General features: G+C 38.3%; 1 protein-coding gene across 7 annotated transcripts in view; it reads left to right on the forward strand.

The window, feature by feature from the left end:
* Window positions 1-17,153, forward strand: part of ATP2B2 (ATPase plasma membrane Ca2+ transporting 2) — a 432,242-nt gene that overhangs the window by 347,308 nt on the left and 67,781 nt on the right. For all 7 annotated transcript variants that reach the window (XR_005103974.1, XR_005103975.1, XM_037385876.1 and 4 more), the window contains 3 exons: window positions 802-966; window positions 3,205-3,419; window positions 4,937-5,179. Coding sequence is in view for 5 of the 7 variants with exons in the window: in XM_037385876.1 (XP_037241773.1) it covers window positions 802-966; window positions 3,205-3,419; window positions 4,937-5,179 (623 nt within the window). In the remaining 2 variants the exon portion in view is untranslated. The remainder of the gene's footprint in view (window positions 1-801; window positions 967-3,204; window positions 3,420-4,936; window positions 5,180-17,153) is intronic.

Genomic DNA, 17,153 nt, shown 5'->3' on the forward strand with positions numbered 1-17,153 from the left:
ACTGGAATGTCATTGCTTTTAAAAAACATGTCTTTCTCCTTGGTACTAAAATAGTTTCCTTACATCAGCATTAGCATTCTTTCCAGAAAGGATGGTTTAGCCTTTAAATTTTGTGTGCTTTATATGGGAGAACGATGACGATATCACCGTCAGCACATGGTTAAGTTACTTGAACACTGAATGCTAAGGAAACTTTTTAAGCCTGGTATTATCTAGAATAGTGGCTTGCAGAGTGTGGTCCGCGGGTCACGGCGGTGCCCATGCAGTCAAGAGAAGTGGTGCATGGATCACCTGTGGAACCACATTACCTTTAAAATGTTTTCATTAAAAGTATGATTATAAGGGGGCATTGTAGTCTACAAGACATACCAAAATTTAGAGGAATACAGACTATTTGCCAAAGCATTTGAGAGCTGCTATTCTAGGAAATCCTGCAGTACTGATGTGCTGTTACTTGCCAAGTAATCTGCAAGACATTAAGTTATATATGTGTGTATAATATAGGCTGTCATTGTTGGTTAAATAAATAAAAATAAATGGGTTTCATGGTACTTGACAAACGGTGCCTATATGCACGTGGGTATGCTGGTACACCTGTGCTCCTGCAGAACCCCACTGGGTCTCAGAGGGGCATCTGTCTGCCATGGGAGCGAAGTGTAATTCTGCACGTAGTTACAATCACCTGTGTTGCAATCAGCCCCCTGCAACGGGTCTTGCTGGTTGGATTCAGTAAGTATCAACACTAAGGTAAAAAGAATGAAGAATGGTTTTGGAGTAACGGTTTTGTTCTGCATTTATTAGCCAAGCAGCAGGATGGGGCTGCTGCCATGGAGATGCAGCCACTGAAGAGTGCAGAAGGGGGAGAAGGAGATGACAAAGACAAGAAGAAATCCAATATGCACAAGAAAGAAAAATCTGTTCTTCAGGGAAAGCTGACCAAGCTGGCAGTCCAGATAGGCAAAGCAGGTATGACTGGATAACTGACCAAGTAAGCAGTGTGTTATACTAGCAACAGAGGGTCTTAAAGCAAATTATTCTTGAAAGAGGTAGGCATTTTTTACTATAGTATTTAGAAACAGGTCATCGTAATATTGTTCTAAGGATAGTGTGTGGTGCTGAAGATCTTCTATTCTTTTAAAACTTAGCTTTGACTGTCAAGAAACTGGAAGCTTTGGGCAACTTGAATTACATTGAATATTTGAATTACAATGAAATGTAGCTTTTCTCATAGTTATTATTCCCAAGTGCAGTAATTACATATTTAATTTCCTCTCCCCTTAGAACTTCTGAGTACACAGTTTCAGAGTCTCTGATATCATATCAAAATATCATTCACACAGTATTTCCCTCTTACGGATTCTGAAATCATTCTGTTCTCTCTTAATATCCATGTTCCTGCCTTCTACTCAAACATGACACATCTGTTGACTCTTGTATCCAGTACCATCTGGGCCCTACTCTTATAAGTAACACTTCTTCTCCAGCACGTAGGTAGAAAGTGAAAATCTTTCTAATGGCATAATGTTCATTAGGTTCATTTTTCTAGTGGTATTAGAGACCCTGATCTCTACCCAGATCCTTGGCTGAGGGCCCTACAACAAATTCCTAACTTCACCTCTGTTCAATCTCATTTATACTTCTTCACCAGTCTTGATTTTCATCTCTGCTATTCCCTCTCATTCCTTTTTAAGTTCATTACACATAGTTGGTCACATAACCCCATGATGCCACCTCTGTCTCTTTGCCTGAGCAATGCATGACTCTGGATCTGTGGGTGTCATCTCTAATATCCAATTTCATGCTTTGCCCAGTTTCATATTCCTCAAGCTTCTCTGCTTTGTTGCTAGTTGTACAACAGTATGCATTGATATAAAACCACTTCATTTCTTATGATCATTAATTTCTTAGATTAAGTACCTTTCTACATTGCCTTCTGATTATTGCTCTCTTGGGTATTTCGGCAGGCATGTGAATGTCACTTTTGACGTAGTTGTATAGGGAAATCTAACCATAATGTGGCAATTAATACGAATTGAATTAATTAATCATTGCCTCATTTGGTTTTTGTTTGTCATTGGGCTATCTACAGGGATGTCTTGCATTGTCACGAGTATTTGCCTGTACGATATTTTAATGGATTTTCCTTTATCCTCTGGCATGTAGCGATCTCCCTGACTCATCTGCTTCCTGTCAACCTAGCATCCTTCAGCGTACCATTTTTCAAACTTCAGTCAAGACATGAAACTCACAGCATTCTCCTGTATGATCTCATTACAGAGAAATTAATTTATTCTGAAATGCAGGTTTAACTGCTTCACAAAAACCTGCCACAGAGCAGCAGTTACAGCAAGGCAAAAGAGATGTTCTAATGGAGTTTTTATTTGTATACGCAAATCAAGGAGGAGAAGTGCTATTTTAGCAAAGTTTGTGTCATTGGGAGAGCATATTAAGACCTTGGGATCTTTTGTGAATTTTGTGAAGTACTTGTTAATGTCTCTTGTGCTATCCTGCCAGTGTTGTACCCCTTTTGAGCCTCTCCTCATAAAAATACGCACTGTTTGCATATGTCCCTTTGAAAAGGGAAACCTTGGCAACACCAGTATTTATCACATTTTTAAGAAAAACAGATAAAAACTGTTATGTGGATGATTCTGCAGTATATTGCCTCATTGTATTCAGCAAAACACATCAGCAGGGCTTTTCTAAAATGTTTCATACAGCAACATAAACTACAGGAGACTTTCCAAGACTCTTAAGATAAGCTTATTTAAAAGAACGATGAGTGTTTGAATATGGATAGACTAGTAATTTGTAAAAGGTGGAGGTTGAAAGGACAAATAAACATTGTACCAGGCAAAGTAATGTACTAAATTAAAAAAACAGCTTAGGCAACAGCAGAACTCCTGTTGAACTAGACTGACTGAGGAGTTTTAAAGGCAGCAGTAAGATGGTGCTTAAAAATTAATGCAGTATGATTCAGCTGTTCTGTAGACTTCAGTGTTTCCTTATTCACTGGAATGTATGGCTGTGTATGTACTATAGTAGTGTTTTTTCAACATTGTAAAACTTACCATCATTGGTACTGGTGAAAAGTGTCATGTAGCCTAAGAAAATAATTTCATACCAAATTGAAGTGTAGATTTCTAAATGCACATGATTTTAATTGTGCTTTGTTTTATAGTAATTGATTATTTCTGTTTTCAGGTTTGGTGATGTCTGCAATCACTGTAATAATTTTGGTACTATATTTTGCCATTGACACATTTGTGGTCAACAAGAAACAGTGGGTGCCTGAGTGCACTCCTGTCTATGTTCAGTATTTTGTTAAATTCTTCATTATTGGTGTTACTGTACTTGTGGTTGCTGTTCCCGAGGGACTTCCACTTGCTGTCACTATTTCTCTGGCTTATTCTGTAAAGGTAAGAAGCATTAAAAATAATTATGGGAGAAAAATGCTGTTCGGTTGAGTTTACTAGTGAGTTAGTCTGCAGGTTTTATCAGGTGTGATGAAAATTGGCTTGTAAATGAATGGGCTCAAAATGTAATAAGAGTGAAATTTCTTTAAAGTGAAACTTTGCTTTATACTGAAAGTATTTTTGACAAAAATGCAGATACGTATTATTTTAAAACTTATATTTAAAACTACACACTGCAGGAATATTAAACAGTAGTTTGCAAGGTTACCAGGAATGCACTGAGCAGAATTTACTAAGAAGAGTCCAGTCTTTCGATACACAATAACTTTGTCTTCAGATTTTCTTTGCAATAATACAAAGTTTTGACAAGGATTGGAAGTCTTCAGGAACACTTTTCAAAGAAATTAAGTTTCACTGGAGATTTCGTGTACTTTTCTTACATGCAGTTGCAGTTCTTTGTAGCCAAGGTAAATGATTCTATGAGGAAATTAAAGAGGATTGAAATCTTGGACTTCTGATTTACTCCATCACCTATCTAGGAGTTTTCTCAGATTTTTTGGCAATTTGGTCAGATGGGCCTTATTTAAACATTCTGGGAATCTTAGATGAAGATTTTGCAATAGTTGTTTTAATTTAGTATGTAAACAAATGAACATATGAACATTAGAATGGGATAGCTTGTTTTTTATGTAGACAAAAGTCATTACTATCAGGGAAAAAAAGCACATCTCAAGCCTGGTGTTTTGCTAATAAAGACTGCAGCTGTTTTAAAGGGTTTTCCCATTCTCCTTATGTCTTTCATCCGACACACGCAGTACGTACATGTGTATCTATATTTGCAGTATCAAACTGCAACACAGCTTTGTGTACAACTGGTGATATCGTGCTCCATGGGTATAAGATGTTGTCTGCCAGCAAGGGTCAGATAATTAGGCACAGAGTTTTTTAAATACTGAGAACATAACCAAGGGTAACATGTATTTCCAGGTTGACTGTGAAAAAGATGTACTGTGGAATGGAGTACTCTAAAATGGTAGATTTTGTGGGGGTGTAGGGTGGGGATTTGGTTCTTTTGTTGTTGTTTGGTGGGGGTTTTTTATTTGTTTGTAATTTTCTTTATTTCTTTCCCAAAATGTATAGTTCCTCTGCATGCAGCTAGATAACATCAAGGCAATGGAAATAGTATTAAAAAAAAATTCTAATATTTACTATAATGATACCGATTAAAAAAATTTGTTATCTTCAGTTTCTTTAGCTGTTCTAGCTGTTCTTTAAAATTTATATATACTGCAAAAATTAATGGAAGTATGTTTGTTTCTCAAAGGCAAAATTAATTCAGGGATAGGCACTGATGGTTACCTGTAACTAGAGCTTGGCTTATTGGCCCCGATAAAGTTCTACTTTAGTGTGCATTATGTTCTCACGAGCAAGACTAAATACATGCTTTTTTGCTTTTTGTAACCGACATTAGAAATCTGTCAAAGCAAATCCTGAAGGTTTTTTGTTTTGCTTTTTCTCAGAAAATGATGAAGGATAACAATCTGGTCCGCCACTTAGATGCGTGTGAAACTATGGGTAACGCTACAGCCATCTGCTCTGACAAAACAGGGACACTGACAACCAACCGGATGACGGTCGTCCAAGCCTACGTTGGTGATGTCCACTACAAAGAGATCCCAGACCCCGATTCTATACCCGCCAAAACCCTTGATCTGCTGGTTAACGCAATTGCTATCAACAGTGCTTATACTACAAAAATTCTGGTAAGCAGGCTTTTGCTGTCAGTAAAATGAAACATAGCAGAAGCAGTAGTAACTTTTTTAAGCAATGTTAATTCCTTAACATGCTGTTGTTGATTATGAAGCTTTAAATACTGTTGAGATTCTCAAAATGAGAACAGGTACTGTAAAAAAATATATATTTTATGTTTTAAGGATAGGGACATACTTCTATTTACAAGACCATGCTACATTTAAAAACTCCTGCTGTTGTTACATTGGGAGGGCCCAGATCTGGTGCAGGTAAATTTGCTAACAACTAGTTTTCTCTGAAATTTTGTATGTGTAAAGTTTTTTTTTTTGTGTGTCTAAGAACTTTCAATTAATTCTCAAATAGGACAAATTGGATTAGTTAAGTCAGTGAGGTTAATGATCTTTATTCATTCTGGTTTCAAGTGAATTATATCCAGAAGTATTTTATTCAGTCTGTAAAGGAGGGCAAAATGGAAATAATCCTGTTTGCTTGTGGCATTAGACGCTTCAGTGCAGAGCTAATTAAGAGGCTGAAAACTTTTGCAATTCCAATAGATTTGTTCTTTGAAAGGTCAAGCTTAATCTTAATATTGCAGAACAAATACAGATTTTTTCAGCTTATGAATTTATATATTGTTCTTTTTATAGCTCTGTGCTGAGCTGCGTAATATAGTCTTGCATGCACTTCATGTTTGTTTTAAAAGCAGTCTTAAAATACAATCACAGAGGACAGTTGGTGAAATACTACTGAGACCTGGACCATGTATTTCCATTAATTCTTGCTATGTAAATATCTGGATATTAGTAACAATTGACACTTGGAAGAAGAGCATTTAGAGAAACCTGATGCAGATACACAAAGTGTGTGGGTACCAAAGGTGTTTTTGAAGGGAATGCTCCTGAGAATTGTTTATCCAGGGTTAGCATCTGAACTCAAGCCACAGCTTGGCACCCGTCAGACAGTCATCTGTGCTGTGATACACTCACTCTTCTGCTCTCACACCAGCCTCTGGGGCAGCTTGAGGCTACATCAAGAGCTGACATGGAATCACGCAAACACTCCATCAGCTCTGAAAGATCCTGTTTGTTGCCACCTTTCACCTGAAATCAGCCAGCAGTGTAAGTGCACCTCTTCTGTTGCACTGCAGAGGCCAGTACCTTTACTCAGCTGAGGCTGGAGGCAGCCCTGTTGACTTAGAACTCAGCTCCGAGAAGCAGAGCTCCCTCAGCTGCGAGCATCCAGCTAGCGGCACTGCTTCCCAGCTGATTCCTGGATCTTGCTCTGTCCTTTTCCTATCATCTGTCCAGGTCAAAATCAACCAGCTTAGCTGAAATGAAAGACGAGCCTTCCATTCTCAGGTGTTTCGGGGTAAATACTGCGTACTGGCTCAGTGTGGATAATTTATGGCAGTGGCTTTTTGGATTCTGATTTGCACCTTTGTAAATAAGCCAGAATATTTTACTATTGGCTGGATAAATCATGCTTCCACAAATAAGTATAACTTGGTTGTTGTGGAAAAGAACATACATCTTAGTTATTTTAATATTGTTACAGCTTATGTAAGGTCAGGTACTTCCTTCTGTAGAAAAAGAAACAGAATCAAACTCATCCTTAACACACAGGCTGGGATTAAGTGAAGGCAATAGACCCAAACTGGGATGAAGGATAATAGGTAGCTACATGAACTGGTGTTTGTATAACCGCTACAGTAGTAATGCTAGTCACCAGCATCAGTCCTAGTTGTCACTATGGGGCTTGAGAGAACGTTACCAATGTTGGCAGAATTTTCCTCATTCCTAAAACACAGCAAGGCAGCCGGCAGGCAGGCTGGTGGTAGTTAAGTCAGGTGTGACTGGCAGAGCAAGCCTCAGCGTCAGCTGTGCTTCATTTGTTTTATGTTGTGCTGCTCATTCTGAATGCTTGAGATCAAACACAGTAACAAAGTGTTTCTGCTCATTTTCTGTACCAATTTGTCCTCTCTGAATCTCAGAGTAGAATTAGGTTTCTGAGCAAGGCATGGGAATGCATCACACTTTCCAGAGTGATGCATCTGTAATATTAAGTTTAATGTTCTGTTTTTCTCCTTTGGTAATAGTTAAATTTGACGGAAAAAATTCTGGTCAGTAGCAGTTCTGAATTTTCACTTTGGTCTCAATTTTATTTTGAATTTATTTTTTATTTTTATTCTGGCTTGACTTCATTGCTTCTTGTTGAAATTACTTATGTGCGCCTATTAAAGAGAGTCAGTATTTCACCATTTCAGTTCTCCTTTAGCTTTGCACAGAAACTGATTCTCTGTTAAATTGATAAATGGGTGAAATCCTCTGGAAATCACATTTGTGCTGAATCCGTATCAGGTGACTACTTGAACTTACCTGTGCAAAAATAATTGTGATGTTTTTCGCTATTGTAATAACATCATAAGATCAAGCCTTGCAGTATGGACCCCACGAGAATAACAACTCCAATATCAGAAAAGTTAATTTCATTCATTATTAATAACAAGCTCAAGCTAAAGTTTAAGGTACAAGGTATTGTTCCGTAACCCCTTTTAAATCATAAATAAATACAGTAAAAAATACATAAGGGAGTTGCTTCTAGGACTAAGTATACAGAATTACTCTTCTACCTGCTGATACTGAATGCATACTTGTACACTCATTCTTAGAGCATATTTAATCAAATTGGGAATATCAGCTCAAACCCAAAGGGCATATAAGCGTTATGTCGCTGAGATTGAATTTTGCATATTCTATTTTTGGTTATCTAGTTATGCGTATGCTGTAAATTGCGCTTTGTATGAACTTCTGTTCAGAGTGATCACATATGGGACCATAAAATTAGTCGAGATGCTCTGCTGAATGAGAAATATTCCCTTTTGCATTGTCTTTTGATTAAGGGGCAATTGAATCATTGATAAAATATAAAAAGAAAATAATATCGCTGCTTGGGATAAAAGATTTTAATTTCCCTGAGAAATTAAACACAAATTATTCCAACTGAATAATAGCATCATTAAATATAGTTCTTTTTAGTGCTTTCCAAGGATTAAGTTACTGGCTGAGCTGATTTTGCATTCCATTAGCTTTGGAACAACTTTAATGCTGCTTTTATGCTGTTTGTGTGAAGCTGTTCTCCAGAAAACCTTTCTTTTCCAGCATCCATGTTTTAGATAGCTTTCCCACAAGGAAATCACAATTAGACTTCATACGTTTTTGCACGTGAGCTGTGATGAGGACAGTAAAGCATCTCTGACTGATAACAAAAATGGCATTTCAGGAATACTTTGATTGCACTTGGAGCAGGAATGTGTTGATCTTGAATATCACGGAGCAATCATGAAATAGAGCCTCCAAATACCAGAACTAGTGGTTTGTACTCTTCCGTTGAGCTCTCGCTTGCATAAATTCAGTTTGAATTAGAAAAGTATTTCTTCTTCTAATTTCCTGAAGGCTGTCAGAGGGCATCGATGACATGCTTGCTGGATGGGTATAATGGGTTCTTATTAAGAAGAGAACCCAATTAGTATTTGGCTGAGTGATTTTCAGCACCAGTGGAAAAGGCCCAGCTGAACCCGTTATTTTTAGGATCTAACACAGGCATCTCATTTGGTGCTTGATCGGTGCCTAGGGAACAAAAAAGCTCCTTATGCCTCTACTAGACGAATATCTGGATCTGCATCAGGAGGATTGTTTTCAGTGCTGATGATCTGGAGTATCATTTACTACATTTGCACAGTATGTGGCACAATGTAGCAGCATCCTTTAGCTGAGGATCTCAAAGGAAAAAAAGGCAGATGTCGCAGAAAAGTGCAAAACATTCACTCCCTATACCAACTGCTGCCAACTTAGGAAATTAATTAAACATATGTCAGTCTATATGTTAGTAAATGTTAGTCAAGTAGTGAATGTGACCTTGTAAAACTTTTGGAACAAACAAGGTCTCTGTTGGATAAAACCAAAAGGGGAAAATGAAGCAGAAAAAAGAATGTAGACAATTTTATTGCAGCCAGAACAGAGAAAGCAATGTTTTCTGTTTATCATATGGCAGAACAACACCTGCACACGACACCATAACATCTAAGAAAATACTGAAGTTAGCAAAGTTGCTGCCAGCACCCAAATTCCAGCCACATTCCTACCAGAGCCCTCCACAAGAGTCTTCACCGTACGCTCAGCCAGCCTCTCCTCATAGGGCTGCAGGGGTGGCTTTGAGGGCCCCAGATAACCCCAGCAGGGAGGAACAGGGATTCCCCACGAGGTTTCTCAAAAGGAGTTTTTTCTGGGGGAGAGTTTTTTCTGGGTTGCTCTCCATGGAAGAATGCTGCTGAGGATGCAGGCTGGCTGCAGGGGTACATGGCACGTAGCAGAGGATGGAGCTGCAACATGGATGCAGCCATTAAGATTTACTAGGAGAGAGAGGAAGGTCTTAATTCACCTTCTTGCTTTGTATAATTACTTTTTCCTGAATCTATAATGAGCAATCTTATTAAAATAAACGGAACAAAATTTCTAACTTCTTTATACTGAAAGCAGTTCAAGAGATTTTGGCAATTCAATTGCATTTTATTGTTAAGAATAAATATTTAGTGCTTTTGAGTGATTGTCTGATGTAGAATACTGGAGCGAATGCAGCTTCCTACTTGCTGGAGAGAAGGGGTGGAGGGAGGCTGGCAGAGCAGGTAGGTAATTCATATATGAAAACCATTAGAAGAAATTACTTTTGTGGTAAAAGTAATGGAAAATGAGGTTTTAGCAAAACAGCTGCTTTGCAGGAACAAATGAAAACCTACTGTGGGTATTGAGAACACGGATGTAGTAGGCAGATGAAGGGTTCTTTTTATTTGTGAGGAATATATTTGCAAAAGAAGTACAGCTGTCTGGGTTGTTGGAAGACCTAATGCTCCTGTCAGAAATAGTCTTTAAAAAGGTAAGCAAAGTAGAAATACACTTCTCTCTCACTGATATATATTTTTTTAAAAAATAATTTTAAAGACTGGGATTCCTTTATCAAATACTTGAATTAATAGAGTGTATTTTTTTTAATCGGATGAAAAAAATTGTCTCAAGAGTAGTATATATCTATGCCCGAACATATTATCTAGCCAACAGAATTTTACTGTAATTTCCTTTTACATGTCATAATTTCATCAATTTCAATATAGTAAAGCCTTCTTCAGAACAACTTCAAAGTTGTTTGGGGGAATATGGATATTCAGAAGTTTTCTACTAAATCATTAAAAACTTTAGTAAGAGTAGTTTATGGATTTTTCCACCTCTTTCCCCACATTAATGTATAAAGCTATCAGTGATGTCATCTCTTTACAACAGCAGTTGCTTGCAGCTCTGTAATTGCTGTCTGACAGATCACAGACCTTTTACCTGAGTATAGGTGTATTTATGTGCCTCTGTATTTGTATGAAGTCTGGTTCTCAAAACAGAATGGAAGAATGAGATCCTAACTGTTTAGGAAAGACTGTTTATTTCATTTTTACGCAAAGCTCAGAACCCAATAGATCAGTTTATACCGAGAATATTATCAACAGAAAATAATCAGAATTTATATTTCCTGAGGACCCAGCAAAGGAGTCTGTACTTTATTGTAGCCGTGTGCCAAGGGTAGTCATGCGAGGTGCTGTTGGATGTCACTAGAATCCTCTCCTTTATTCAAAGAGAACCATGAGAAAATAGCTTTTGTCCTCCAAACTAGGTTTTTAGTTATTTTTTTGGTTGAAATTGGAAAGATATTTTTACTTTCAGGTACAGTCTTCCTAAACCCTATTATTAAGCTCTTTTGTTTCTAACATTAGAACACAGGTAAAATTGCCATTTGTTTTTACTGTACATGAAGGTTCAGGTTATCTCTTATTTTATCCAGAGAAGCTCACCTGTTGCCGCTAAGAATGTTCTAAGTAAAAAAAAACCCACAACCCCCCAAAAAAACATACAAAAATGAGGGCACATACAGGGACAGAAGGGGTGAGAGAAATTAATAAGGATAGATTGAGGAAAGCTTTCATTTATGACAACATGAACTGACAACCCCAGTAAACAGCCTGGCCTAAGCTCCGTTCTGTCCTGTCTGTAGCTCCCTACCACTGGCATGAGGCCGGGGACAGACCGGGCAGCTCCAGGGTCTGACGAGGCCTGTGCCGGCGCCCGGCGGCCAAGTGGCCAGGCCAGGCTGACCTGCCTGCGTGACAGCAGGTCGGCTCTGGGGGGCAGAGGCAGGGAAGGAGGAGGAAGAACTCCAGAAGTGGGAGTGTGGCAGTGAGGGCACGTTGAGGGGAAAGAAGGTAAAACTGGGGCATAAGGAGGAGAGGCGGTCGTAACGCGGGGGCAGCAGCCGAGGTGCAGTCGCCCCTCAGAGCCTCCTGCCCTTCGCAGCGGCGCGGCTCTCGGCTCTCCTCGTTCTACTGCTTCGCCTGTTCTCCATGTACAGCCGCAAGCTCTGTCCACGGGGAGGTTTGCGCCAGTGATGTTGGTACAGAAGGGCCGGAGTAGATTTTTGTGACAATCTGAGCAGAGACCATCCTTTGTAAAAAAATTTTGTTTTACCTCTGCTTGCTTTCCTTGGGCAATGCTCAAAATAAATTCTACCTTTCAATAATGTTGTCAAGATTTCAGTCATTGTGTTTTAAGATTGAGAATGATGGGGAGGAGGAGGAGTAGTGGTATTTGACAGCCATTTTATGTAAGGGTAGATATGTGGAAGGTTTTATCCTTACATAATAATACTGAAATCAGCAAACAGTGGCAAGCATCTGGGATGAATTTCTGCCACTTAGCCCAGGTCATGACAGTGGACTGGCTTGTTGGCAGTGTCATCGAGCTTTGGGTGAGGGAGGCCAGGGGAAGGAGCAACAGGCTTGGATCATCTTCCTGCACTGTCACTGTGGAATACATACGAAATGGCAAAATCCTCTGCTTCTAGTGGTGCTTAAAGCCATCCAGAAAATGTCAACAGAGGAATGTACTGAGAGGAGAACCCTCAGCTGGCAGATTGATGAACTGCTGTAGGAATTCAGATACTAATTTTTTCACTGTCTGGAAAAGAATAAGTGGATTTGTATGAACTCATGAAGCAGTGCTGCAGGTTTTACAGTTTGTCCTCTACCATTTAGGAGCACAGTAAGTTAGTAAACATACGATAAAGGTAGAAACACCGAGGCAAACTACTTTGCAGAAAATCAATGCGTGATTTTCAGGGTGAGGCCTTCCAGCTTGCAGGGCTGGGTTTAGGGTCCGTAAGGCTGTCTTATGGGTCAAGTAACTGGAGGACAGAACTGTAATCCTTTTATTGCTGTTTTCAGCACATTAGTGTGGTAAGGGAAGGTTTGTGCAAAGTGTATATGCTCTTCTTTTTGAAGTGCTTAAGTGATGGCATGAAAATATTGTCTGGAGCATTTCTGAATCTCCAGCTAACTGGTGCATTTCAGCCATCTAAAATTTAAAAAATAAGTTCATTTGATTGCAATTTGATCAAACTGATTTCTAAAAATCTGTATATTTTGTAAGAGATTTTACTTCATAGTCAAAATTATTACCATTACAGGTAAATTTATGTCTGTTATCTCATTTTCCGTATTTTGTTCCCAGTGTTATGCAACTGTAATATGTAGATATACATGATAGATGGAAACAGGCAACGCAGGCCAAAGTATCTTTCTATGTATAAGCAAGAACAATCATTAAAAAAATCTCCCACAATATTTTCTTAAAACTTTTTCATAAAGTCCTTGGTAAGCATTTTTCTCATAAAACCAGTCAGGAAAAACCCCAACCTATAGTTGCATATAGTGGGCATATATTTGCTGTGGAAATAATAATTATTAGAGATAATAGATCATATAGGTAGTGTCGCGGCGCCTAGGAGTGTTTAATTAGCAGAGAGTAATGATCTTCACACATCACTTGCCATTGAAGTTTTATATAATAAGAGGTACAAGTAGCTTTTCTCTCTAAATTAGCTACTGAGTTAATAATTGACAGAACTGGGTTGAGAAAAGACTACTGAATGTGTAAAGCATTGGGACATGGTGTTATCCCAGTCACGAGCACTTTCTGCCATCAGGGTGCAGGGGGCTTTGTCTTTGCTTTCACAAAGGATTTTTTTTTTAATAAAATCTCCTTTTTTTCAGAGTTGTAAGTGAGGGGTAGAATGGAATTTGCTGGCCAGAAAGCTTCTTGGCACGTGGACGTGGGATGGATTTACCTAGCAAGGATGCTTAGGGAGCAGAGATGAGAGCAGGGTCGACCTGGAAATCTGCTATTGACATTGTTAAATTCTCTGGAAGACTGCGTATTTTGTTTTATTTTATATTACATTATTAGTAGCCTGGTTGTCAGAGGCAAGGCAGGTTTCCCTGCAATGTGGCAGGAGTGTGTAGGTAGAGATGATGAGAGAAATATGCTCAGAGCTAGTTCTTTCACAGAAGTTCTAATTATACAGTAAACTAATTGTAAATGCACTTGCAACAGGAGGTCTGCAGCTTTTGACAGCTCCTTCCTTAGCTCCTAGTCTCCTTTTCTGTCAGAGAAGGGGTGACCGTCCTGCCTTAGCAACCATGAACATAAGAGACGGATAAATAAAACCATGCTGCGCCCGTAGAATGTAGCATGCCAAGTTAGTCCCATAGTAGATAAAGGTTTATGGTCAAGTTATTTATGTTTCTTTATTTTCTTCTTCATGTGACAGAAAACAGGTATAAAAACCTCCTTCATACTGGCCACCTTTGCCTTCACAGATTGGTAATTGCAACGTTCCACTTGTTCGTGTTGGAATAAATAAATCACTGCGAGATGTATGAACAGGACTGACAGTCACTTGAAGCTGTTTGTTACTGGTATCGTTTACCACATTAGCTTTTTTTTTTTTTCCCTCGCGTGCTTGTATGAAAATGAATAAAAAGTACATTTTAACTTGCTATGAGCAGCAAATAGTTTTCTTATTACCTTGCATAGGATTTCTTTTATGTTATGTATCTTTCTGTTCTTATTTTCCACTCCTCTTGTATTGGGCATAAGATAATTCACTTCTAGGAATAACTGCCAGATAGTTCCAAATATGCTTGTTGATGAATGCAGGCTTTAAATTCATCATTTCCTGCAAGGTATTCCAAAGTGTTTTCATCTAGATATTGCTTATTGTTGTCTGATCCTTTTTAAGGACCTTTTAATTATTATTATTTATAAATATGTTGGCACAATGACTGATTTTAATACATCCTTCTTTCACGCCTATGATACCGTGCCGAAATAAAGTCATCATGCTTTAACTGATTGATATGCTGGTTAGAATTTAGTGTTAGCACCTTGTAGGGGGTATTGTCAGGCAGCATGTTTTCCTGATGGGAGCTTTTGTTTTTACCTGAGTGGGTCTAAACCACTTGCTTCAGGTACACAAGTTTTAATGTAGTTTTCTTTGTGCTCTCTAATCATCAGGAAACAGGAAGATAATTTCAAATGTGGTAGGGGAGCCAATAATACCAGTTTTACGGAAAATGGTGGTGGTTGTAAAATCAAAGATACACTAACAGGCTTATTAGAAAATAATCTGGTGGGTGGATCCCCTCCTAATGAAATACTACATTAATTTTCTTTCAGATATATGTTCTATGAATATATAATATATACTGTGTAGTTTTCAGTAAGTTTTCTTTTTACTCTCAGAACTCCATTGCGGTTTATTCCTCTGGGGAAAAAAACCCACCAAGCTCAAAAAAACGTCAGCTGGTACAATGCCTGAAATAGAACACATCAGCAATGAAGTATATGACAGAAAAGGTCTTGCTAATTTCAGAGCAGTAAATGTGCAGCAGTTACTTTGCAGACTTGAAAAAGACTTTAAATCAACTTGGCATTGCTGTTCTTTATGAATGAAATAGCACTTAGTAGCATTTATTATATTTCTGTTAATGTAAGCAAAATACTGTTTTTTCTTTTCTTTTGACTCACAGCTAGTCCTACAAAGTTGGTATTAAATAGACAGTAAGTAAAAAGCTATGCTTCAGATTCTAGTTCTGATTGCTTCTGCAGGTAGACACCACTACTAATCTTTCTTCCAGTTTTCGCTTCTTGCATGTGAAGCTCTTGGCTTCTCTGGATTCAAATCAATCATATTTCTGTGTTATTTACAAGCGACTGTGGGAAGGTGTCCAAAACTGATGGCCTTTCTGCTTTCAGAGATGGTGCCAGATAAGCTGGAAAGATCTCTAGAATGGATGGGATGCTGAAGAACTTTAACCACAGATTCTGAGCAAACTGCAAGGGGCACTGACTTCTCAAAGGCATATGACTGATGGATCTGATCTCTCAGGGGCATATGACTTTGATGGACAGAAGGCATCCCTTGGATAAAATCCTTTTCCCAGCTGCAGCATAGCAGAGGAAATGGGAAGTTTTCAAAGGAGAGGTTGCTAGAGTAGTCAGAACTATACTGTTCCGTAGCATCGCTGAGGAAGTGACAGACCTGTTTTGGCAGACACCTTGCATGGAAAAATTAAGCTTCTTAGAAGGAAGTTTTAAAAATTTAGGACAACTTTAATAAGTACTACTACAAACCTGTCTCACTCCTGTATGTGCAGACACATAGAGCAAAAGTGTATGGCTGGGTACTGGCCAGTCCTTTATGGAGACACTGGGGCATCTCATCCATCTGAAATCATGAATGAGTGTTGGGCAGTAGGTGTGGCGCATTGTTCATAATACTGGATGAAAGTATTGAGACTACTAAATAGTTCCTAAAAAGGCCTTTGTTATTTTTCTGTGGTTTCCACTTATTCAGGTGAGCAGAGAATTGTTACCTTACGCTTCCCTTCACTCCAAAGGAGACGGGTTGACAGTGCTAGATGCTGGTTTGCTGGGGCCTGTGTATTTGGAAGACATAAGACAAGTTTCTCTGGGAGAATTTTCCCATAAAGAAGGACAGGATGTGCAGCCATTCCTCCATCTTTCCTGTCCCATCTCCTTCTGAATGAATAATCCAGTAAAAATTGGCTGCAGTCTCAGTCTGCATTTCTGCCCAGAAAAGGCATCATTCTGTGTATCCTGATAAGGAGAGGGTCTGGCCAGAGGCCTGAATTTATAATGCATCTCAAACATTACCCCACCAATCATGCAAAAAAATCCCTCTGAGAAAACATTAGTTAAGCATTGATATAACATATTATATACACTTGAACTCATGCATTTGCCTCCCCAAAACCCAACCCCTAACCAACCAAAAGCAATTTAAAAATACTTTCAGCTGAACCGTGCTGGTATAAAGAGAAGTGCATTTTGTGTGATAAGTGCAATAGCTACTGTTAGTGGTTTTAGACTCATTTAGAAATGGATGCTTGAAGGACCCTTTTCCTTACTCTGGAAATGAGTACTATTAACAGAGAAGATCTATAATTATGATGGGCTATAATCAGTAGCTTCAGTCAAGTGAAAAAAACTTCCTTTTGCGTTTCATGTGGCTAGATTTGCTTTGCACTTACTAAATTTAGCTCCTTAAACTGTACAAATTCTTTTTAATTGTGCTGCAACCAGAAAGTCAGTGAGTATTAAGATTAATTTTTGCTCTAGTTTGGCCTTTCTAGAAATTTAGTTTTCCTATCTGAGATATATTTAGTATAAAAGCAGAAAATCTAAAGTATTGGTAAGTTTTGTGGAAATGAAGAGTGTATGCACAGAACAACTACCTATACTATTGCTTTTGTTGAAATTCAGGCTTTTGATGTGCATACATAAAGGCCATGCATTTTCTGTTATTTAATGTAATGATTAAATTAATGTACAATATGAATGTTACCACAGTATGTATTTTTCAGGTAGTAGCACTGGGGTTTTCTTGTCGGTTTGCGTTTCTTTTTTCAATTGCTTAGCCCAAAATGATGATTTTTTCTACAGCGCACTACAAGATTTCCAGTTCTAATTAGCAGAAAAAATAGAGAAGGTAATGCAAATTAAAATGAGAGTTGGTGTATTTAGGTTATATATA

Source organism: Falco rusticolus, chromosome 4 (genome assembly GCF_015220075.1).
Source record: "Falco rusticolus isolate bFalRus1 chromosome 4, bFalRus1.pri, whole genome shotgun sequence".
NCBI lineage: Eukaryota > Metazoa > Chordata > Aves > Falconiformes > Falconidae > Falco > Falco rusticolus.